We start from the raw sequence: 25,929 nt of genomic DNA, 5'->3' as shown, positions 1-25,929 counted from the left end.
AGTGGGTCAGAAAGCTAATGGCATGTTAGCATTCATAGCAAAAGGATTTGTGTATAGGAGCAGGGAGGTTCTACTGCAGTTGTACACGGTCTTGGTGAGACCACACCTGGAGTATTGCGTACAGTTTTGGTCTCCAAATCTGAGGATGTCAGGACTTTCATAAGAAAGACTGGATAGACTCGGCTTGTATTCGCTAGAATTTAGGAGATTGAGGGGGGATCTTATAGAAACTTACAAAATTCTTAAGGGGTTGGACAGGCTAGATGCAGGAAGATTGTTCCCGATGTTGGGGAAGTCCAGGACAAGGGGTCACTGGGACTCTCTGCCACAGAGGGTAGTTGAGGCCAGTTCATTGGCTATATTTAAGAGGAAGTTAGATGTGGCCCTTGTGGCTAAAGGGATCAGGGGGTATGGAGAGAAGGCAGGTACAGGATACTGAGTTGGATGATCAGCCATGATCATATTGAATGGCGGTGCAGGCTCGAAGGGCCGAATGGCCTACTCCTGCACCTATTTTCTTCGTTTCTATGTTTCTATCTCTGGAGAAAATGGATGGGTGACGTTTCGGATCGGAACCCTTCTTCAGACTATGCTGCATTTTCTAGCACAGTCTTTAACTGGTTCCAGATCACAAACATGCCGTGTTAATGTGCGTGAATAGTGTTAACGCGCGGGGATCGCTGTTCGGCGTGGACTTGGTGGGCCGAAGGGTCTGTTCCTGCGCAGTATCTCTAATCTTAAAAGATACATTTTAGATGAACATATCAGGTACAAGTATATAGCTGTAGTACACTGAGACATTATCGGAGAAAATGAATAGTTTGTAATGTGTTGAACCATCGAGCTTACAGACATGGGAAGTATGATGGTAAAAATGGCCAACGTATGGTACCCAAGGATGTTAGTGAGGCAGTAAATAGATTTATCACGGTGTTTAGGTTCCACAGCACAGCTAGTTTAGTTAAAATAAACATTGGGGGGTTGTACGCTAAGTTGGGGGCAATAAAACTGCTCAGGAAATAGGGTAGAACTGTAGGAGAACTGCAGATGCTGGTTTACACCGAAGATAGACACAAATACTTGAGTAACTCAGCAGGACAGGCAGCATCTCTGGAGAGAAGGTATGATGTTTCAGCTCGAGACCCTTCTTCAGAGTCAGGGGAGTGGGAGCTACAGAGATAAGGAAGTGTAAAAGATCAAAAGAGATGCAGATCAAGGGAAATGTTGAAATTGTTACCTACGTGAAGGTGACAACAAAGCAAATAGAGACACAAAGTAATCAGAGGGACAGTCAGACTGGTCAGAGAACTGGGAAGGGGGAGGGAAGGAGAGAGAGGGAAAGGAAGGGTTACTTAAAGTTAGAGAAGTCAAATATCATACTGCTGGGGTGAAAGCTGCCCAAATGAAATATGAGGCTTTGATCCCCCAATTTGTGCTGGGCCTCACTCCGACAATGAGGAGGCCCAGGACAGAAAGGTCGGATTGGGAATGGGAGGGGGAGTAAAAGTGTTAGCAACCGGGAGATCAGGTAGGTTTAGGCAAACTTAGCGGATATGTTCATCGAAACAAATGCCAAGCCTGTGCTCGGTCTCACCGATATATAGGAGTCCACACCTGGAACAGCAGATACAGTAGATGAGGTTGGAGGCGGTGCAAGTGAACCTCTGCCTTATTTGAAAAAACTAACCAGCACAAATTGGGGGAACAGCACCTCATATTTCTCAGCTCGGCCCTAAGTAAAGCCAGATTCAGGGTACGGGAATAACACAAAATTCCCTCCTGCAACAGGGTCCAAAGATTGACTTTGAGGAGAGCGGGAATGGAGAAAAAAAGATTGAAGCAACTATCACAAGGTGGTTTGTGGTTGACATACAAGTTGAAGGAGAAGTTAGATGAATACACAAGAGAAAGAAGTAGAAGCCTTTATTTTATTTAATCCTTGAATTATACAACGGCTTATAGCAAATGCAAGGGATTTTTTAAAAGCAGAGATAGATTCTTGATTAGTATGGGTGTGAGGGATTATGGGGAGAAGGCAGAAGAATGGGGTTAGGAGGGAGAGATAGATCAGCCATGATTGAATGGCAGAGGAGACTTGATGGGCCGAATGGCCTATTGTTGCTCCTATCAGAACAGCATCAAGGGATATGGGGAGAAAGCAGTAACGGGGTACTGATTTTGGATGATCAGCCATGATCATATTGAATGGCGGAGCTGGCTTGAAGGGCAGAATGGCCTAATGGCCTAATCCTGCACCTATTTTCTATGTATCACATGACCTTATAAGTGACATTCCATGGCACTTTAGGGATAGTGCACGGGAGATGCAGCTGAGGCCTACTCAAAATACGAAGCCTACTCCAGGCCATTGTGCATGTGTTGGGTACCTGGGTGAAGGGGGAGTGGAGTGAGGAAGGGTATGCAATTACCCAAAGTTCTGTCTCCAGAAGGGTCCACTTCCTGTGCCATTTTCAGTGCTTCTGTGGTTGCTATGTCGACGTTACAAGGCACGACCACAAGGTTAATTGTCTCTCGTTTCAGAATAAAAAATTTAATGAGTCTCTTAATCTGGAATAAAGCAGACCACACAGTTATAGAACCATGAAGATGTTGACATCTACACATTGTAAAGGCACAAGCACTTCAGGCACAAGTGCAATGGACAACAAAACAATTGTTATTTTGCTTTGACAGAGAATTACATTTAATACTTTTGCCAAACTCAATGCAGTGGCAGCTTTAATGCTGCTTGATGTATTTATACACTATAATCAGATGTATAATGCGGCCATGGTGGCACAGCGGTAGAGTTGCTGCCTTGCAGCTCTTGCAGCATCGGAGACCCGGGTTCGATCCAGACTACGGGTGCTGTTTGTACGGAATTTGTACGTTCTCCCGGTGACCATGTGGGTTTTCTCCGAGATCTTCGGTTTCTTCCCATGATAATTGCTCGTTTCTAATCCTCCCCCCAGTCTAGTTTCAGTAAAAACACTGAATCGAGCACTTGAAACAACTAAATTTTATTTTACCAAAAGCGCGTCACAGATCACACACTGCACCTATCCCACCGCGGGTTCGATCCTCGCGTCTGCCTGTTCAAGCCCTCTAGGACTCGCTCAGACAGAGGCACCACAGAAGTTCACGCAGTCCTGAGCGCTCTTCCAGAAGATCGACGCTGAGCCTCGTGATCGTGGACTTTTATATGTCCCGAGACCTCGAGGGGTCAAAACACATGGGGGTGGTCTCTCAATAACCCAATTACAGATATCGATTAACCACACACATAACAGGCATTTCCCTAACCCAATGATACAACAGTTCAATACATTGTATTCACAATGGACTTCGAGAGGAAGTCAACATGGAAACATTTACCCTGATTTACAGAAAACCCAGACAAGGCTCAACACCGCATCCAATCAACACTTGGCAAATTATTATCCCTATTCCTATCTGTTCCATAACATATTCTTTATTATTCTAGGATCGTCAGTAAATAGCCTTCTTCATATTCACACGGTGTTATACTGTGTACTAGACTAAGTGGCGGCGCTTCCTTAGCAGCTGCGGCTCGCCTGCAGTCCATCTGTTTTTTTCTTTTTTTGTTGTTTTCTTCTGTCCTGGTTTAGTTAATTTTAGTTTATTAGGTTGTGTATGTGTGGAGGGTGTGGGGGGGGGGTGAGACACATGTTTTTGGTCCCTTTGGGGGAATGCGACCTTTTCTTGTCGTATCCCCCATCTCTGTCTCCAACTGGGGCCGACCTCGAGGCTCCGGTGCAGAGCCAGCCAGGACTTACCAGCGCGAGGCTGGCCGACTTCGGAGCTGTGGCGGCGTTCCGGCGGCGACACGACTTTGGAGCTGTGGGGGGCATACCGGCGTACCGGCGGCGGCCGGACTTCGGAGGCTCAGCCGCGGGCCCAGTGGACGACATCGTCGGGAGCTCGCAGGTCACAGGTTGGTGACCTGTTTTTCCGGACCTCCCGCAACAACAGCTTCGTCTGCTGGACTGGAGGGCGGCAGCTTCGACCACCCCGGGCCGTGGAGTTTGAACCAGCCCGTTCGCGGAGTTGGGATTCAGCCGCGGGACTGACTTACTTACCATCACCCGGCAGGGTAACAACATCGGAAGTCTGGATCGCCTCAGCGCAGAGGGAGAACAAGGAGGGAAGAGACAAAGATTTTAAGACTTTTGCCTTCCATCACAGTGAGGAGGTGCCTGGTAGACTCACTGTGGTGGATGTTAAATCTGTGTTTATTGTGTGTTTTTGGTATTTTATTATATGTATGGTTTAATACTTGCAGGGGGAATACTTTCTGATGGACCGAAGGGATTCTTCCTGGGCAAGTACAGGCCAGATGGGCCAAAGGGGATCTTAAAAAAAAAAAAATCTGGTTGAAATCTCAGTGAAAGGCACTTAATCTGGACTTTTCCTGGCCTGGCACAGGCCTTTTGGGCCAAAATGCTCCTCCTGGGCTAATATGGGCATTTTGGGCAAAAGGGACTGGTTTCTCGGCTATTAGACCAAACAACTCATTTCATTTCATTTCCATTTCAATTTCAAGCACAGGGCAGGCCAAACAACTCATTTCATTTCTATTTCCATTTCAATTTCACGCGCAGGGCAGGCCAAACATATAATTTCATTTCCATTTCAATTTCAAGCACAGAGCAGGCCAAACAACTCATTTCATTTTCATTTCATTTCTATTGCAGTTTCAAGCACAGGGCAGGCCAAACAACTCATTTCATTTTCATTTCATTTCCATTGCAGTTTCAAGCACAGGGCAGGCCAAACAGCTCGTTGCATTTTCATTTCATTTCCATTTTCACTGCAGTTTCAAGCACAGGGCAGGCCAAACAGTTCATTGCATGGTCATTTCATTTCCATTTCCATTGCAATTTCAAGCACAGGGTAGGCCAAAGAGCTCATTGCATTTTCATTTATTTTCCATTTCCATTGCAGTTTCAAGCACAGGGCAGGCCAAACAGCTCATTGCATTTTCATTTAATTTCCATAGAAGTAAAAAATCAGTGTGATAAATTGATCGGTGAGTGTGCAAAATGTAAAGGGAAGAGAGGAGGTCCAATATTGCGTAACCTTAAGACACTTCCAAAATACCTTTGAGGCAATAAAAACAAATGTTGGAGAGATTAGACTTGTCGCATAGGAAATTTAGCATATATTTTTGTTAGAAGATTCCACAAACAACAATGGGGTAATTCTCCCAGGAACGTTTTCCCAAGGAATTGTGAATTCAAGCCATCATATGAAATTACGATTCCCTTACCTGGTCTCCGATATCTTGGGGCTGGTCACGAACGGCGACTCGGGCGATACCCGGCAGGTCTATCAGAGTCAGGTCAGGGACATTGGTGGATTCAACTTCGAGGCTGATTAGTTCATGGCTGATTCCCACTCCCTGCCCTGCAATACTGTTCTGGGCTGGAAACAGGAAAGAAGTGAAAACATATGAAGTCACATGTTCTGTCATCCTCAAGTTGACAACAGGGTCAAGCAGAAGATTTGCTTGTTCCAGGGTCCCTGGTGAAATCTTCTACTGGGATACTGTGTTCCAGTTCTTTGGTGTGGATGAATTTGCTACGGGTTTACCGATGTAAACAGCCCGACAGGATAAGGTCATAAGTGATAGGAGCAGAATTAGGCCATTCGGCCCCTCAAGTCTACTCTGCCATTCAATCATGGCTAATCTATCTCTCCCTCTGAACCTCATTTTCCTGCCTTCTCCCCATAACCTGACACCCGCTCTATTCAAGAATCTGATCTATCTCTGCTTTACAAATATCCATTGACTTGGCCTCCACAGCCTTCTGTGGCAAAGAATTCCAGATTCACCAACCTCTGACTAAATAAATTCCTCCTCATCTCCTTCCTCAAGGAACGTCCTTTAATTCTTAGGCTCTTCCATCTAGTCCTAGACTCCCACTAGTGGAAACATCCTCTCCACATCCACTCTACCCAAGCCTTTCAGTAATCGGTACGTTTCAGTGAGGTCCTTCTAAACTCCTGTGAGTACGGCCACAAGGCCATCAAACGTTCATCATAAGAAGTTAATCCACTCATTTCTGGGATCATCCTTGTAAACCTCATCTGGACCCTCTCTAAGGCCAGCATATCCTTGGTCAGATATGGTGACCAAAATTGCTCACAATATGACCTTCAACAGGCAGGGAGCACCAGTGATATGCTGCAGGACTGTCCAGCAAAATAAAATGTTTCAGTACACTTCTAGTGATAACCCTAATTGTGTTTGGTTACATGTTTTATTTGAACTAAACTTATTTGGACGAGTGTAGGATCAAAATCACAATAAGGTACGTCAAATATGCTCTTTGTAACTGTTTTTAATATTAAGTACTTGATTACAAGTACAATCAAAGTGTAAATTGGTCGTTCGAAGATGCATTTGATGGAATGACTTGCATCCCCAAGGGATTCATATCAAGGTCCCAATTTCACCAGAATTGTTTTAATAAAACAAAGCAAAATTATGAATTTTCAATTGTTGAAGGTTTAAATTTTTTTCATTTAGGAAAATGTGTATTTAAAAAAAGCAACTTTGATGTATGGTTAGTGGTTGGTTACGATTACATTTAGTGCAAGAAATTGTTAGCAATCTTTCAAAACTGATCTTTGCAGCGTTATATTTGAATCACAATTCATCATTCATCATCGATCCACAACATGTCTTACACAGCAATACTTTGGAACATACCTTTGAGAATTTCTTGTTCCACCTCAGCTGCACTACTGAGTGTTTTCTTATATTCCTTGTAGCTGATTTTCCCCTTCCAAACATTTGCTTTTCTGACATTTTTTAACTTCAATTCAAGTGGGCATCTTGTTACAATTCCTGTCGCAATAAAAACATTACCAGATATGTCATTTTAGAAGAGAATGTTTTTGAGAGATATTGTCAGAACAAACCAGTGCAACTAATAATAAATCAGATTTCAATCTATTCATAGAAACATAGAAGGGCCATTCGGCCTTCGAGCCAGCATCGCCATTCAATATGATCATGGCTGATCATGCACAATCAGTTCCCCGTTCCTGCTTTCTCCCCATACTCCTTGATTTCATTAGCCCTAAGAGCTATATCTAACTTACTCTTGAAACCATCCAGTGAATTGGACTCCACTGCCTTCTGTGGCAGAGAATTCCACAGGTTCACAACTCTCTGGGTGAAAATGTTTTTCCTCATACTATCTGTGTTAAAAGACCATCTTGACAGAAGAATAAGTTAATCCGATGATAGAAAATAATGGTACTTGTACAATTGTATTAACATTTATTGTATATTTATTTGTGTGCTACTGAAATAATGGGCCTCTTAAGCTGCAGCAAGTTAAGAATTTCATTGTGTAGGAAGGAGCTGCAGAGCTACTGCCTTACAGCGCCAGAGACCCAAGTTCAAACTTACTACGGGTGTATGTCTAGACGGAGTTTACATGTTCTCCCCATGACCTGTGTGGGTTTTCTCAGAGATGTTTGATCCAAAGACGTACAGGTTTATATGTTTCTTGACTTGGTATAAACGTAAACTTCCCCTAGTGTGTGTAGGATAGTGTTAACGTGCGGGGATCATTGGTCGGTCCGGACTCAGTGGGCCAAAGGGTCTGTTTCCGTGCTGTATCCCTAAGCTAAACTAAACCTAGTCTCCAATATTATGATTAAGTGATTAAGACACTTCCACAGTATATTAGAGGAAATTATAAAAACAGTTGGAGAGATTAGGCTTGTAGTGTAAGAAAATCACCATACATATTTGGAAAGATAAAATGATAGTAAAAAGCCAGGTGATTTGGGTTGTATCAAAAATATGGGCCTGTTAGTGTCTAATTTAATTAAGATGGCATAACCATTCCCACCTTGTGGTGCCCAAGCCTGTTTTGATGAGGTAGACTTTCTGTGTGCCTTTGCAGTGTTACCTTTGAACACAAAGGGATATAAATTCCTAAACAATGTATTATTGACTCCAACAGTCTCTTACCACTCCCTCTGGGAAAGGCCACTCCTGAGAGCGCCTCCAACACTGAGCTCTTCCCAGAGCTCTGGTCACCAATCACTGCAATGGCTGGAAGTCCGAGATCCTTATCCACACCAAATCCTCTCAGAGAATCAATGAGATCAATGCATGGTCGTACATCCCGCTCGTAATGAGTGGACAATGGAGTATCCATTGCCTGGAGAAGGAGAGAGAGAGAGATAGGACATATTCCATAACTGAGCAAATCTACCATCTAAATCATTGGTGACCCTCGGACAATCCTTGATCAAACTTGGCTGGCATTTCCTTGCACTAAACGCCCTAATCATGTATCTATATGCTGTGAATGACTCGATTGCATCATGCATTGTGTTTGTGCTGACTGGTTAGCATGCAATGCAACAAAAAGATTTTCACTGTACCTCGGTGGACGTGACAATAAACTAAACTGAAACAGAATCGGAAACTTGATCACATTGTAGTTTTCAGAAAATAAAGTCACTTGCCTTCACTGAAATAATTCTTTGTTCTTCCTGTGCTTGTGCTGATGGCACGCCAAATGCAGACATCCAGACATCCTTCTGCAAGCCAGTCTTTGTGGGGTTGGTAAAGTCTCCAATATGGACCGGAATGTCGTGAGGACCATTGGCTACTTCCGCTGGTAAAAAATGCTCCATGGGAAGATGATTTGCCTGTGCCAAATATGTAATTTCCTTTCCCTCCTAAGATTAAAATAAAAAGCAACTTCATAGCTCTACATCCAGTCGCTGATGTTGACCGACCATCAAGCAACTGTCTAGTCCACATTTCATTCCCCCATTTTATAATGATGAAGACATCTCTGGCAAGACCAGCATTTAATGCCCATCCCTGACTAGCTGCAGACTTTCGAAGATAGACACAAAATTCTGGAGTAACTCAGCAGGACAGGCAGCATCTCTGGAGAGAAGGAATGGGTGACGTTGCGGGTTGAGATCCTTTGTCACATTTCTTCTTATCGAGTCCACACACAAGATTAGAAGTTGTTCAGCGTAATCTTGTGTGCGGACGCGATAAGAGGTCCACTTTCGGCATCTGCATACAATGGTGTTTTGCGCTTCTCGTGCTTCTTGTGGTGGTGGAAAGGTTGGTGAAAACAGGGCCGTGACGTGAACGCTCTTTCCTTGACCCTGATGACAGAGGAGTGGGCGGGAAAGAGATGGAATGTAGTCTGAGACAGAGAACTGGGAAGGAGTAGGGGATGGAGAGAGAGCAAGGGCTATTTGAAGTTAGAGAAGTCAATGTTCATACCACTGGCGTGTGAGCTACCCAAGCAAAATATGAGGTGCCGTTCCTCCAATTTGCACTGGGCCTCACTCTGTCAATGGAGGAGGCCCAGGAGAGAAGGGTCAGATTGGGAATGGGAGGGGGAGTTAAAGTGCTGAGGAACCAGGAGATCAGGTAGGTTAAGGCGGACTGAGCGGAGATATATAGCCGAGCCTATGCTTGGTTTCACCGATATACAGGAGTTGACACGTGCAACAGTGGATACAGTAGATGAGGTTGGAGGAGGTGCAAGTGAACCTCTACCTCACATGAAAAGACTGTTGGGGTCCTTGGATGCAGCCGAGCGGGGAGGTAAAGGGACAGGCGTTGCATCTCCTGCGGTTGTAGGGGAAAGTACCTGGGGAGGGGGTGGTATGGGTGTGAAGGGACGAGTTGACCAGGGAGTTGTGGAGTGAACGGTCTCTGCGGAAAGCAGAAAGGGGTGGAGATGGGAAGAAGTGGCCAGGAGATTTTGTGGCGAAAATGTTGGAGGATTTTCTGGAGCTGCATTCGAGACTGATGGGGTGGAACGTGAGGACAAGGGGGACTTGTTACGAATGGGAGAGGGGGAGCAAGAGTGGAGCTGCAGGATATCGAGGAGACCCTAACGAGAGCCTCATCCAAAAATGGTAAGGGGGGCACCCCCATTCCCTAAAGAATGGGGACATCTCCGATGACCTGGTATGGAAAACCTCATCCTGGGCACAGATGCTTGCTGAAAAAGACGCCCTCCTCCGGAGGCGCGGTGACACAAGGACGCAAGGAGGCCAGTGCTGGCGTCCGCAATGGCTGTACCGCATCCTGCGCAAAGCCGCCAGCACAGCCGCGCACCTTTTGTGTCTGGGCTTCACTGTCGGGATCGGGATTGTCAGTAAGACGGGGGCGAGTGAGTATGATTTTTGAGCTACTGCCTTCAGGACAGAGCCACGGAAATGGTCCTTAGGTGCGCCGTTCGCGAGCGCCCGTAACTAGGGGCCAGTGCTCGAAGGGGCGGGTTCCATGTGCACACGTTATTTGATGCCCGTCATCCGAGGCGGGATCCATGTATACATGTGATAGATGTGCCCCGCCATCCGCTCACAGACATGAGTCCTGGCCCATATGCAGAACAAGGTTGCCAACCCCTGATATAGACCATATTAAGACCTTTAAAATGCCCTGCATGGTAGGCTAATCTGGCTGGTTAGATCACATGGAATGATGGAATCCAAGGTGAGCTCGTCAATTGGATTCAAAATGGATTTGGAGGAAGGTGTCATAGTGTATTTGTGGAGGATTGTTTTACTGATTGGAAGCCTGTGATCAGTGGAATGTCATTGGGATCCGCGCTGAGTCCACCCTGGTCTGTTATCCCCATTAACAATTTGGATGACAATGTAGTTAACATTGCTAGGAGATTTGCAGATGACACCAAAATTGGAGGATTATCGGACAGCGAGGAAAGATGTCTACGTACATTAACAACTTTCAAGACATTTGAACAGATTCATGGAAAGGAAGGGTTTTGAGGGATATGGGCCAAATGGTGGTAAATGAGACTAACCCAGAATGCCAACTTGGTTAGCATGGCCACATTGGGCCAAAGGGCTTTTTTTCCCCATAGACTTTCTGGTCACTTTACGTAAAACATATCACGTGAGTTCACCCTACTGCGAGTGTCGGTACGGTCATTTCTGAACCGGGCGTTACCCCAACGCTACAATTTGAAAGCATTTGTCAGTGTTCAGAACACTTGATTAGCACGGGTATCAGGGGTTATGGGGAGAAGGCAGGAGAATGGGATTAGGAGGGAGAGATAGATCAGCCATGGTTGAATGGCAGAGTGGACTTGATGGGCCGAATGGCATAATACTGCTCCTATCGTGTATGACCTTATATGAACACAAAAATCTCGCATTTTTTCCACAGTTTTTCATCTTTCACCTTCCAAGTTCAGGAAGCAGGAGGAGGTGAAAGGAGACAAAATTACATTACTCTGGAAAAGAAAGATGCAAAGTGCTGGAGTAACTCAGTGGGTCAGGCTGCATCACTGGACGGCATGAATGGGTCATGTTTCGGGTTGGGACCCTTCTACAGATGGATTGTAGTAGCGGTGTAACAGCAGGTAGAGAGGACAATGTCAGGCAAGTGATTAGGAAGGAACTGCAGATGCTGGTTTAAACCAAAGACACACAAAATGCTGGAGCAACTCAGCAGGACAGGCAGCATCTCTGGATAGAAGGAATGGGTGACATTTTGGGTCAAGACCCTCCTTCAGACCTTTAGACAAGTGATAGATGGATAGAGGTGAGGTGAGGGGCACAAGATTGGACAAAGGCCAGAGATGAATAGGAGATAAATAACTGCAGTATAAGGAGAGAAGAGGTGCAACATTTGATGTCCATTGCGTTTATTGGACATGAAGGTACCTGGAATTCTTCCTGAATTCCTCTGGATGAATAGGGTTTTCCCGTTCGGTGTTGCTTTACTTTCTTTCTTACGGAGTTCGTTGTCATTTTGCAGTTAATCTGTGGAAATTATTAGTTTTTGGTTTCAATTTTTTTCAATTACAAAGATATGATCATGTGATTACGAGTTGGAGTTATTGTAACGATCAAAGTCAATAGATTAAATATAAACCAACTATTTCAAAGTTTAAAAGGCCACTGATGAAGAACGCATAGTGTAGAGAGGATGGGCACAAAGTGCTGGTGTTAGGGGTTATGGGGAGAAGGGAGGAGAATGTGGTTAAGAGGGAAAGATGGATCAGCCATGATTGAATGGCAGAGTAGACTGGATGGACCAAATGGCCCAATTTTGCTCCTATCACTTATTTAAGACTCAATGGGTCAGGGAGCTTCTCTGTTGATGTCAGAGATGCTGCCTGATCCACTGAGTTACTCCAGCATTTTGTGTCTATCCTTGAAGAACATGCAGTGTTGTGTTGTATGCCATGTTGTAATATCATGTTATTGCGTGGTGTGGGAGTGCAGCAGTTATTGTTGCCGATTCATAGTATCAGGGACCTGGGTTCGATCAAACTTCTGGTGTTGTCGATGTGGAGTTTGCATAGTTTTGCCTTGTCTGTGCGAGTTGCTGTTGGGTGCATGGGTTTCCTCATCCGTCCCAAAGATTCATTGTACATTAGTTCAACGGTACATTACTTAGCTGCTGCAAATTCCTCTAGAATATGCAAGTGACAAAGGACTATAAGGGGAGTCAATGGGCATTTTAGAGAAATTGATATTGGGGAATGGGACAAATGGAATTGGCCTGCTGGGGCCAGTGTGAATCCGATGGGCCAAATTACATATTTCTATGTCACAACCACTAAACAATAACATGCAATAAAGATTTCACATCCACACTGCGTCAAGGTCATCAGCATAATCAAGGATGAATCTTACCCCGATCACTCCATCGTTTCCTATCTCAGCATCAGGCAAGAGGTGCAAAAGTGTGAAAACGCACACCTCCAGATTCAGGGAGTTTTTTCCCAGCTGTTATCAGGCAACTGAACCATCCTATCGACAACTAGAGTGCAGTCCAGAGCCACCACCTACCTCATTTAAAGCCAACTCCAAAAATGGTTCATCCCTGTCTGGCGAAAAAATTAAATGGGGAAAGCGGCTCAACTGTGGCTAACAAGGGAAATCAAGGATAGTGTTAAATCCAAAGAAAAGGCATATAAATTGGCAAGAGGAAGCAGCAAACCGGAGGACTGGGAGAAATTTAGAACTCAACAGAGGAGGACAAAGGGGGAAAAAGAGCATGAAAGAAACCTTGTGGGGAATATAAAAACTGACACTAAAAGCTACTTTAGATAGTTTAGATAGGTAGTTGAGGCCAGTTCATTGGCTATATTTAAGAGAGAGTTAGATGTGGCCCTCGTGGCTAAAGGAATCAGGGGGTATGGAGAGAAGGCAGGTACAGGATACGGAGTTGGATGATCAGCCATGATCATATTGAATGGCGGTGCAGGCTCGAAGGGCCGAATGGCCTACTCCTGCACCTATTTTCTATGTTTCTATGTAAAAAGTAAAGATCAGTGAAGACAAATGTAGGTCCCTTACAATCAGACAGGTGAATTCATAATGGGAAACAAAGAAATGGTAGAACAGTTAAACAAGTACTTAAGAAGGAACTGCAGATGCAGGAAAATCGAAGGTAGACAAAAGTGTTGGAGAAACTCAGCGGGTGCAGCAGCATCTATGGAGCGAAGGAAATATGCAACGTTTCAGGCTGAAACCCTTCTTCAGACTGATGTGGGGGGGGGGGGGGGCAGGGGGAGAGAGAGACGCAGAGAGAGAGACAGAGAGAGAGAGAGACAGATACATTAAATTTATAAAACTGACATTTCTTTATTTTTTCCTACGGCTTGCAAAAATGTGCCAAATATGTAATGTGGCCCTCATACTGAAAAGTTTGGAGGCCCCTGTTTTGGAGGATCAGCCATGATCATATTGAATGGCGGTGCTGGCTCGAAGGGCCGAATGGCCTACTCCTGCACCTATTTTTAAATGTTTCTATGAGACCATTGGACTATCTTTCATCAGGCTTTACCTGAATTTACATTGCACTATAAGTTATCCCCTTTATCTTGTATCTGTACACTGTGGCCACCTCGATTGTAACCTTGTATAGGTTTACCACTGATTTTCCGGCACCCTTGGTTTCAGTCTTTCTGGATTAACCAGTTTTCCCGATCACGCGGTCATGTGATAACAGAACAAAACAAATCAGACAGGTGAATTCATAATGGGAAACAAAGAAATGGTAGAACAGTTAAACAAGTACTTAAGAAGGAACTGCAGATGCTGGAAACAAAACCCTGGCCCGCTAACAACACCCCTCCCGTGGTCTCCGAAGCACCATGGACAGCAGTAACTTAAATAAAACAAATATGAAAAGTAAACAGATGCGAATCTGCTATATCCGAAATTGGTTATATGTGGGTGCGTTAAAATTAGGATTTACTGTATTGACTTTGCGAAACAGTTCGGAGTGAGGATCGAGAGCATAGTTGACAAGGGGTTTTGGGGAGCAGTCTTTTAAAAGGCGCGCAGTAAATTAGACAAATTCGAGGGTAAGAGGGGTTGTGGGGAAACAGCAGGAACGGGGTACTGATTTTAGATGGCAGGAAGGATGTTAAAAAAACACTTCACACATGGAATGTACGTAATGTGCAATAATCATTTCCAAAAATAGGCATCGCGACAATTGATTTCAGTACCAGAGGTCAACAAAGTTTCCACCCTCCTGTTATGAAACAGCAAGCAGAGAGGGGTTAAATTATCCATCCATGTTAACATTTAGCAGGCGACACTCACTTGCTGAACATCAGGCTCACTTGCTTAACATCTCGCCCGAGATAGACACAAAATGCTGGAGTAACTCAGCGGGACAGGACAGGCAGCATCTCCAGTTTGTAAAAACATGTCCGTGTAACAATCTCAGCGACCCCAAGACGCCCAGCCCTTCCCAAATAAAAAGATATATAAATATATTCATTTCCTGGTAGGAATATATATATTTCCTACCAGGAAATGAATATATTTATATAATTATATAATTATAATTTTTAACATCCTTCCTGCCATCTAAAATCAGTACCCCGTTCCTGCTTTTTCCCCACAACCCCTCTTACCCTCGAATTTGTCTAATTTACTGCGCGCCTTTTAAAAGACTGCTCCCCAAACCCCCTTGTCAACTATGCTCTCGATCCTCACTCCGAACTGTTTCGCAAAGTCAATACAGTAAATCCTAATTTTAACGCACCCACATATAACCAATTTCGGATATAGCATATTCGCATCGGTTTACTTTTCATATTTGTTTTATTTAAGTTACTGCTGTCCATGATTATTTAGAAACATGTCCGTGTAACAATCTCAGCGACCCCAAGACGCCCAGCCCTTCCCAAATAAAAAGATATATAAATATATTCATTTCCTGGTAGGAAATATATATATATATATATATGCTGGAAATTGTTTTCTCATTGCATGTGTGGAACTAAACCTTTTTTTTACAAAACAAAAGGCAGTTTCTTCCTGAAGCAAAAACAAAGGAACAACATGCTGGATGAACTCAGTGGGCTCAAGCAGGTGTTGTAAAGGCTAGAAGGGTGGTCAAAGTTTCGGGTCCTGCCTGCCCGTTTGTTCAGATTCCAGCTTCCGCCTTGCGTATCCTGAAACCTGGGTAACTTTTGATTTCGTTTATCTCGAACATTGCAAACGTGTGACGGCAACTTTAGTTTCGGCTTCCTGAGTTGGTCTCCGTGGAGACCACGGAGCTGTAAGGTATTTGGTCTCCGTCACTCGGCGCTGAATTCATTGGCTCATTCTCGTTACGAAAGCGACCCGCAAGGGTATTTAAGAACGCGTTGGGTTCCGAGCGCTTTTAAAAAAATGTTAAAGTGTCCGTTTAGCTTCTTCACATACAGGTACGTGCTTATAGCAACTGCGTAGATTCTATGGGATATATAAGTATGTGTGGGTGTATTGCAAATTCATAATCTTTTGTCATAATCTTTGCCATCTTGCTATATATGAATATATATATATAAATATTATTTATTTCCCCTTGCCATTCCTTCTCTCCAGAGATGTTGCCTGTCCCGCTGAGTCACTCCACTTTGTATATATATAGGAAAGAACTGCAGATGCTGGTTTAAATCGAAGGTAGACACAAAGTGGAGTGACTCAGCGGGACAGGCAACATCTCTGGAGAGAAGGAATGGCAAGGGGAAATAAATAATATATATATATATATATATATATATATAAATATAGCAAGATGGCGAAGATTATGACAAAAGATTATAAATTTGCAATACACCCACACATACCTATATATCCCATAGAATCTACGCAGTTGCTATAAGCAAGTACCTGTGTGTGAAGAAGCTAAACGGACACTTTAACATTTTTTTTAAAGCGCTCGGAACCCAACGCGTTCTTAAATACCTTTGCGGGTCGCTTTCGTAACGAGAATGAGCCAATGAATTCAGCGCCGAGTGACGGAGACCAAATACCTTACAGCTGCGTGGTCTCCACGGAGACCAACTCAGGAAGCCGAAACTAAAGTTGCCGTCACACGTTTGCAATGTTCGCGATAAACGAAATCGAAAGTTAACCAGGTTTCAGGATACGCAAGGCGGAAGCTGGAATCTGAACAAACGGGCAGGCAGGACCCGAAACGTTAACCACCCTTCTAGCCTTTACAACACCTGCTTGAGTCCCCGGAGTTCATCCAGCATGTTGTTCCTTTGTTTTGCTTCAGGAAGAAACTGCCTTTTGTTTTGTAAAAGAAAGGTTTAGTTCCACACATGCAATGAAAAAACAATTTCCAGCAGAGTATTTAGAAAAGTAAAATTAAAACATGACTCTTCCTGTCCAAGATGCACTCCACCACCTGCATTGCCCACTGGTCCGAGAGGGACTGAAGAAGGGTCTCGACCCAAACCGTCACCCATTCCTCCTCTCCAGAGATGACGCCTGTCCCGCTGAATTACTCCAGCATTTAGTGTCCAGCTTCGGTGCAAGCCAGCATCTACAGTTCCTTCCTACACACCAAACGCCCCCTCTCGAGGATTTCCTGGGCATAAACCCTCAGAAGAAACATGCAGGAAGATGGAAACAGGTCATTCAGCCCAAAGATCCTGTAGCGAGCAAGATAGTCCACTCGACGAAAAAGACGTAGTACGGTCATGGGCAGACTCATGGGTAATTTAAGGCCCCATTTCCGTAGCCGGCTTCCATCTCCGCACCAAAGATCCCATAGGATAATAGTGCGGAGACGGACGCCGGTTACGGAAACATTCAGATTCAGATTCAGATTCAGATTCAATTTTAATTGTCATTGTCAGTGTACAGTACAGAGACAACGAAATGCATTTAGCATCTCCCTGGAAGAGCGACATAGCAAATGATTTAAATAAATAATAATAAGTGATAATAAGTGTCCGGGGGGGGGGGGGGTGATTGGCAGTCACCGAGGTACGTTGTTGAGTAGAGTGACAGCCGCCGGGAAGAAGCTGTTCCTGGACCTGCTGGTTCGGCAACGGAGAGACCTGTAGCGCCTCCCGGATGGTAGGAGGGTAAACAGTCCATGGTTGGGGTGAGAGCAGTCCTTGGCGATGCTGAGCGCCCTCCGCAGATAACGCTTGCTTTGGACAGACTCAATGGAGGGGAGCGAGGAACCGGTGATGCGTTGGGCAATTTTCACCACCCTCTGCAATGCCTTCCGGTCGGAGACAGAGCAGTTGCCATACCATACTGTGATGCAGTTGGTAAGGATGCTCTCGATGGTGCAGCGGTAGAAGTTCACCAGGATCTGAGGAGACAGATGGACCTTCTTCAGTCTCCTCAGGAAGAAGAGACGCTGGTGAGCCTTCTTGATCAGAGTTGAGGTATTGTGGGTCCAAGAGAGGTCATCGGAGATGTTGACTCCCAGGAACCTGAAGCTAGAAACACGTTCCACCTCCGTCCCGTTAATGTGGATGGGGGTGTGCGTGCCGCCCCTGGACTTCCTGAAGTCTACAATGAGCTCCTTGGTCTTCTTGGAGTTAAGGGCCAGGTTGTTGTCAGCGCACCATGCTGCTAAGTGCTGGACCTCCTCCCTGTAGGCCGACTCATCGTTGTTGCTGATGAGGCCAATCACCGTTGTATCATCTGCATACTTGATGATGGTGTTAGTACCATGTACAGGTGTGCAGTCATAGGTGAAGAGGGAGTAGAGGAGGGGGCTCAGCACACAGCCCTGTGGAACGCCGGTGTTCAGGGTGAGGGTTGAAGAGGTGTGCTTGTCTAACCTAACAGACTGGGGTCTGTTGGTTAGAAAGTCCAGTATCCAGTTGCAGAGGGAGGGGTCGATGCCCAGGTTACCGAGTTTGGTGATCAGTTTTGATGGTATAATGGTGTTGAATGCTGAGCTGTAATCGATGAACAGCATCGTCGTAAAAATAAAAGTTATTTGGTAAAAATCTTCTCCTCGTTTTCAGAATTTTAATTTAATAACACAAACTGTTCCCAAACAACATTGATTACATTGCGAGTCTGGTCGGGTTGGGTCGGGTCCGGTTACGGAAATGTATGAAAACAAGGCCCACGTTCCGCTCCGTTGCATACTACACGTCAGCCCATTGCATTTAGCAGGAGTGGTCTATCATGATCCGCTAAAGGATCTTTGATTCAGCCCACTGTTTTGAGGTTGACCATTGATCACTTGTTCAACGATTTTTATAGTATACAACTTTTTCATCCACTCCCCAACACACAAGGTTAACGTACAGCGGCCAACGAACCTACCAACCTGCACTGCTTTGGGATACAGGAAGAAGCGGTAGAGTTGCTGCCTTGCAGTGTCAGAGACCCGAGTTCCATCCTGGCCCTTCAGCCTATGTGCAGAATATCATGTCAGATTAAACTAATCCCTTTTGCCTGCACATGATCCATATCCCTCCATAATTTGTGTGCCAATCCAAAAGCCCCTCAAATGCCACTCTTGTTTCTACAAAGTCTTAAAACATTGCAAATGGTGACCTTGAGATCAGTGACTTTAAGACCTTTGATCTTAAGTTTACATCTATTTTTCATGTAATGGCAGTTTCTATAACTTTCTCAATGTCCAACTTTGATAGCCATTACTACTCGGGGATGTGGTGGAGATATAGTTTACGCACTCTTAAGATAGTAAAATCGAATCTTCCAAATATTGTTTCTTGATTAATTGGTCCTTATAGAAGTATTACAAAACAAAGAAACAATTCATAACTTTTCTTTTTTTTTTTTTATAATTTTATTTATTAGAAGTACAGTACAGTACAATAATACAAGCCAAATATAACGTATTACATTTATTGTACCACTTCATTTTTTAAGCTTTAAAAAGAGAGAAAAGTAAAGAAAGTGAGAAAGAATCATGATATTGTGGAAAAAGCGATCAAAAAGAAAAATCCATTAAGCAAAGAGTTAGGGAAAAAAGTTAAGAAATAGGCCTTAGAAAAGAAAAAAGAGAAAAAGAAACAAAAGCTCTATTATGAAGACGGAGCAGGTCTTCATAACTTTTCGCTCTTATTCTTCCACAGACAATGCAGTCATGACCATGCATTCGTTACCGTGGTAGAAAACTGTTATTCTCACCTATCCTCAATGCAAACTTATGCTCTTGTCCCACTAAGGAAACCTGAACGGAAACCTCTGGAGCCTTTGCGCCCCACCCAAGGTTTCCGTGCGGTTCCCGGAGGTTTTTGTCAGTCTCCCTACCTGCTTCCAGTACCTGCAACCTCCGGCAACCACCTGCAACCTCCGGGAACCGCACGGAAACATTGGGTGGGGCACAAAGTCTCCAGAGGTTTCCGTTCAGGTTTCCTAAGTGGGACAGGGGCATAAGACTCCCAATCTATGAGTCTGCGCAAGTCTCCACCGAAGTAGACACACCCCTCTACGTACAATTATTCAGCTTCTGTAAATTGCCCCTAGTGTGTCGGATGCAACTAGTGTACGTACGGGTGATTGTTCGTCGATGTGGACTCGATGGGCCGAAGGGCCTGTTTCCACTGTGTATCTAAAATTAAATCTTTGTCCATTTATCTCATTGCTGTTTACAACGCGTGGTAATCGGATAAACCATGCAGTCAGACTGGAATTGTGCAAATGCCAGAGATAAGTTAGGATTGAACATAGGTCGCTGGAGCTGTGAGGTACGAGTTCTTCTGGCATATTAACGATTTTGGTGAATTGTTAGTGCTACCTTGTTTCCAAGCCTAGAACACTCTCTTCCTTAAATTCAGTGACCAAGGAGGTCTAATGGTGTTTCTCTAGGACCGAGTCTCTACACAACTATGAATGAATGAAGGTCATTTGAACCATTAGAAACATGCAGGAAGATGGAAACAGACCATTCAGCCCAAAGATCCTATAGCGAGCAAGATGGTCCACTCGACGAAAAAGACATAGTACGGTCATGGGCAGACTCATGGGGAATTTAAGGCCCCATTTCCGCAACCGGCTTCCATCTCCGCACCGTGTGCTTTAAGTTTGTATACTAATCTCTTATGTGGGACCTTGTCGAAAGCCTTCTGAAAGTCCAGATATAACACATCCACTGGTTCTCCCTTATCCACTCTACTAGTTACACCCTCGAAAATTCTATAAGATTCGTCAGACATATAACCATATAAATTGTTATATGGTTATATGGTTATACGTCTGACGAATCTTATAGAATTTTTCGAGGATGTAACTAGTAGAGTGGATAAGGGAGAACCAGTGGATGTGTTATATCTGGACTTTCAGAAGGCTTTCAACAAGGTCCCACATAAGAGATTAGTATGCAAACTTAAAGCACACGGCATTGGGGGTTCAGTATTGATGTGGATAGAGAACTGGCTGGCAGACAGGAAGCAAAGAGTAGGAGTAAACGGGTCCTTTTCAGAATGGCAGGCAGTGACTAGTGGGGTACCGCAAGGCTCAGTGCTTTGACCCCAGCTATATACAATATATATTAATGATTTGGACGAGGGATTTGAATGCAACATCTGATGGAAAAATTTATGTAACTATTTCCTTGTGTATTCTATTTGTGTCTGCACAAGATTGTTTACCGAAACTGCCTAGGGCACAAGTAATTGACAGGTCTCGGTCAAGAGATTAAGAGTCTATCACAGAACTTGCAGAATGGCTAATCTTGCTCCGGTGTAACTTTCCACAGCTAAATGTCATTTCCTTTGAATTCTGAGTGTCCTTGTTCATTACCATTTGTCTGGATGCTTTTTGTCTAAATCAATGTATAAAAGAGATGGTTTTCAGCATTAGCTCAGAGAGGACTCCCACAGACACTTGGGCTCTGTGTGACTCTCTCTCTCACAATAAAGTTCCTTCAGTTTCTACCTCCGTTTTTGTAATAGTCTTTGTTGGAAAATTTCTAACATAATTGGCGCCCAAACGTGGGGCCCCAATACCTCTGTTGCCGGTTTTCAGGGGAACCAAGAGCGCTCATTTTAAGGCTCCTTACGGACATCGGGGCAGAGTGACGGGGCTCAACCGACACGCCGGAGGTAGGACTGAACATTCCGTAGATAGTGGGGCCCCAGCTAAGTAATTTTGACTTTGCCGAGTTGTATTTTGTTACCTTCCTCAGAGACCCGGGACGGCATACAGAATTGTCGGGGACAATTGAAGAGAGTAGTTGGACCACTCCGGCGACTGGGTCGCCAAAGAAGTCTGGGACTTCAGAAGTCAAGTTGGACTTGACAGGAGAAGAGTAGTTGGACTACTCGGGTGACGGGGTTACCAAAGAATTGTCGGGGACAATTGAGAAGAGTGGTTGGACTACTCGGGCAACGAACGGGGTCGTCCAAGGTAAGAAGTCTAAGACTTCAGTCAAGTTGGACTTGACGGGGAAAAAGTATAGTCGTAATTCTCGAGGAGGGAATCAGAATGGGCTCGACAAACTCAAAAGGTTATGAAAGTGATGAGAAATGTATGTTTATACAAAGTAAGCGTAATTGTAAGCATTTAAACAATTGGTTTAAATTTGATTTTAGTGGTAAGTTACTTGTTGATGATTGTTGTAAATTAATGTCTGCTATTGCCAAAGATGCAACAAAAAGAAGTAAGGATAAAGACAAGTTGGGCTACCATGAAGCACGTCTGTGGCTTCAGGAAGCCAGATCGCGCAGAGACGGAAAGGAAAAAGAGAAGGAACAACTTACCAAAAGCGAACCATCGACAAACGCTTTCCTCCAGAAGGGGGACAACGAGGTCTCCCACCGATCACCGGGTATGGCGAGTGCCCCCCCTCCGTACACACCGGAGAAAAAGGGGGTGGCCTTGCCACCGGTGGAAGAAACCGTCAGATCGGACTCAACAAGGGCTCCAACCCCCGTACTGGAACAAAAAACAACCATTAAGGAAAGCGGCCAGCTGCACCCAGGTTTGCAAAGTCCGAAAACCACTCGCTCAGGTACCGTTTATAATCTTCATGCTGGTCCTATATTTGAGCCTAAATCTCCACGGTCAATAAGACTAAGCAGGGCTGAAATGTATCCTATGATTGCAATGCCTAATCCAGATGCCGGCGCAGTGGGGCCAATGTACGTGTACAGGCCATGGAATATTAAAAAGGCACTGGAGGGCATTCCACATCCTAGAGATAATTTCGCAAAGTGGCAGAGGGACTTTGGAAACCTGGTTGTAAGTTATCGTTTAAATACGGTAGAATATGAACAAGCGTAGCGAAGTCTTATCGGGTGTGATTGGTGTTTAATTGAAGGAGACTGGAATGCTATTGTAAATGGAGCACCTCTTCAGTGGGCACCAGGTCAGAATGATTATCATAACAGACGAATGGCTATTGAAAATCGAATAAGAGCACACTTCCAGAGAGGAGTCGATTACAATAAAATTAGGGAATGTACACAAAATAAAGACGAGCCTGTGCTACACTATTTCTCCAGACTTAGGGTTGTCTTTGAGGCAAATAGTGGACAAGAAGTACCGATCCCGTGGGTGGATGATGGACCGTTTGCCCAACAGTTTAAAATCGAACTGTTAAACGGATTAAATTCCGAGATTAGTTTATATATTAAAAAAGCACATGGTGGGATGGAAAACAAAGGCACTCAATGATGTAAAAGATTGGGCAGTACATGCGGAGGAAAACATCAAACAGGAAAAGATTGTAAAGAACGCTTATCTGGCCGATGTTGAGGAAATAAGCGAAAATACTGTCCCTGTATTCTACCGGGTAAAACAAGGAGATCAGGGGCGGGGATGCCAGAGAGGCAGAGGAAGAGGTAGAGGCAGAGGTAGAGGGAGTAGGTCCCCAAGGGGGGAGGGATGTATTGTCTGCGGAAAACTCGACCATTGGGTTCGAGATTGACCCCAGGCTAAGCATATTACACTAAGAGAAGGCGAGGAGGGTTCAAGGTCCCGAAGCTATGACCGATCCTGACTGACCGAGGCTGAAGGGAGGGACAAATCAACCAGAGATACTCCCACTCCCCCAGCCGACAAAGAGCCTCTGCAAATATTGGATCTAGAAGAAATCTTCTACGCCTTACCTAAAGCCTACGATAAGTTTAATAGTGAATGGGGAAAGGATGACATTCTTATGCGATAGCGTCTAATAAAAGACGAAGAGCCCCCGGGAACACTATACTCCAAAAATTCAATAACTGTGAAGTCTGCCACCGGGCATGCTAACGTGGAGTTCTTGACTAAACCACTTAAGTTCCAAGACAAATATCTAATGTGTGTTGTGAGGAACAGGTACTGGTCTCAGCGATTTGTTCAGTAAATTTGCTAGGCCGAGATATTATGATGGGATTGTGGATTGGTATAATACCCACCACACATAGATGACCCAGATGTCAAAGCACAAGTGGATATTTTAACTGCTGCACTGCAAGCTTTGGATCTTGACTTTGAGGAAGAAAAAATCTGTAGATTGGCCACTCTACACTGGCTCCCAGTGCACTTTCGAGTTCATTTCAAAATTCTTTTATTTGTTTTTAAATCGTTGAATGGGCTCGCCCCGCCTTACCTCTCTGAGCTGCTCCACCTATATGCTCCTGCCCGGTGCCTCAGGTCAGCTGATCAGCTGCTCCTTGAGGTACCAAGGTCTATGCGGAAGCTCAGAGGGGATAGAGCCTTTTCTGTTGCTGCTCCTGCACTCTGGAACACCTTGCCGCTGCACATCAGACAGGCCCCCTCACTGTCCATCTTCAAATCCACCCTAACAACACATTTTTATTCTTTGGCTTTCGACACTGGCTGAGGCATTGCTCCTGTTTTTAGTGCTTTTAATGTCTTTTAATTTTTAGTGTGTTTTTTATAGTCCTTCGTTTTACGGTTTTTAATGGTTTTTAATTGTTTGTAATAGCTTTTTGTTCATGAGTTCTCATGTACAGCACTTTGTGGCAACTGTAGTTGTTTAAAGTGCTTTATAAATAAAGTTATTATTATTATTATATTAGAGTAACTGTTTAATCAAACACAGTTGCAAATGGAATCTGCTGCAGTTGATCCAAGAAGGGTTGAGCAAGGCAATGTGTCTTTAACTGCTGACATTTCAGCCATCGTTGAGGAAGACTGTGTTAGTGATACAGTGCATATCGACCAATCACACATTGCACCACCCTTTTCTACAATGGTAACAAATAACAGCAGGAATTGGCGCTTCAGAGCTGATCTTTCCGAACAACTTATTTTGCTGCTGGAACTGTACAACCCCAAAGATGTGTATAACTATCTGCGCCCCTTATCTCTCAGCCTCTGTGCGGATAAGGCATCTTCAGTCCGATGGATTGCCTACAGACTGGTGAGTGAGATGATCAGAAAATGTTATGCAGCTTCAACTCCTGCTTTAGCGGTGGACTGATCAGTGAACTTGTTGATAGGTTTTGCCACAGTGTGAAGTGATCAGGTCGTCAAGCCTTTGTCTTTGTCTGCCAGGCAGTGATAGAAGATGATTATATCCCAATAGAACAATTTGCTGAGCATTTGATGCCACATTTGCTACAGCTAGCATCTGATCCTGTGCCAAACGTCAGAGTACTGTTAGCAAGAACTTTGAGGCAAACCCTAATGGAAAATGGATGAAGCGGAAAAACAGGAGGATGGACTGTGGAGATTTGCCTGTGTTATGAGCCATGGGGTAACCCATGTCTCAACAGGAGGAATGGTGCAACTAGTCGAGAAGGTGTTCAAAACCTATGGGTTCACGAGTTATGCAAAGAAGTACTGCGAAACGTGCGAGATATGTGCCAGGTACAATCCACAAGGAAACATGAAGAAACAACAAGGGAAGTACCCACAACCAAGGTACCCATTTCAAAATTTAAATATGGACTTTATTGAATTAACCCCCTCGCAAGGGAAGAAATATTGTTTAGTGATTATTGATGTATTTTGCCGATGGGTTGAAGTTTTTCCCTCTGCCAATGCGGATGCATTGACAGTGGCAAAAGCTCTCCTCAGGGACATCATACCAAGGTTCGGGATACCAGAGAAAATATATAGTGACAATGGGAGCCATTTTGTCAATGAGGTAATAGAGAAGCTCACGGTGACCCTAAAGATACAATTAAAACATCACTGCTCTTACCACTCACAGTCTGCAGAGTTAGTAGAAAGGACTAATGGAACTATTAAAAGTAAATTAAGGAAGGCAATGGCGGAAACGGGATTTTCCTGGATAGATTGTCTCCCATTAGTCTTATTAAATATGAGAATGCTGCCAAGTACGAGGGGAATGTCCCCGTACGAAATATTGTATGGTAAACCATTCCAATACCCTGTTCTACAAAAGTTTTCTGAAACAGTAAGTGAAGATAGTACCCTAGCACAGTACATGAAGAAAATGCTAATAAACAAATCTCGTGTGTTGAAAGGTTTAACAGGTATTGACCAAGCGGAAGGGGATCTCGTGGAGGAATTAAAGCCAGGAGACTGGGTGGTCGTAAAAATTATCAAAAGAAAAAGGTGGTCAAGCCCTCAGTGGGAAGGTCCGTATCAAGTACTACTTACTACTCCCACTGCGGTAAGAATTGCCGAAAGGCCAACGTGGGTACATATCACACACTGCAAAAGAGTAAAATTCCCAACTTCAGAGTAGGAGAAAGGGGG

General features: G+C 44.3%; 2 protein-coding genes across 2 annotated transcripts in view; both read right to left on the bottom strand.

Annotated features, from left to right (window-relative positions):
• Window positions 1-16,268, bottom strand: part of LOC116980365 (interferon-induced GTP-binding protein Mx3-like) — a 35,780-nt gene extending 19,512 nt beyond the window's left edge. The window contains exons 1-7 of the mRNA XM_033032523.1: window positions 16,146-16,268; window positions 11,725-11,823; window positions 8,518-8,733; window positions 8,015-8,207; window positions 6,737-6,874; window positions 5,291-5,445; window positions 2,430-2,568 (exon numbers count right to left, since the gene is read on the bottom strand). Of these exons, the coding sequence (XP_032888414.1) occupies window positions 2,430-2,568; window positions 5,291-5,445; window positions 6,737-6,874; window positions 8,015-8,207; window positions 8,518-8,733; window positions 11,725-11,811 (928 nt within the window). The 5' untranslated portion in view covers window positions 11,812-11,823; window positions 16,146-16,268. The remainder of the gene's footprint in view (window positions 1-2,429; window positions 2,569-5,290; window positions 5,446-6,736; window positions 6,875-8,014; window positions 8,208-8,517; window positions 8,734-11,724; window positions 11,824-16,145) is intronic.
• LOC116980363 (interferon-induced GTP-binding protein Mx3-like) overlaps window positions 1-25,929 on the bottom strand; it is a 445,599-nt gene that overhangs the window by 133,719 nt on the left and 285,951 nt on the right. The window lies entirely within an intron of this gene.

Source organism: Amblyraja radiata, chromosome 14 (genome assembly GCF_010909765.2).
Source record: "Amblyraja radiata isolate CabotCenter1 chromosome 14, sAmbRad1.1.pri, whole genome shotgun sequence".
Taxonomy (NCBI): Eukaryota; Metazoa; Chordata; class Chondrichthyes; order Rajiformes; family Rajidae; genus Amblyraja; species Amblyraja radiata.
This window is presented reverse-complemented; position numbering and strand designations above follow the sequence as displayed.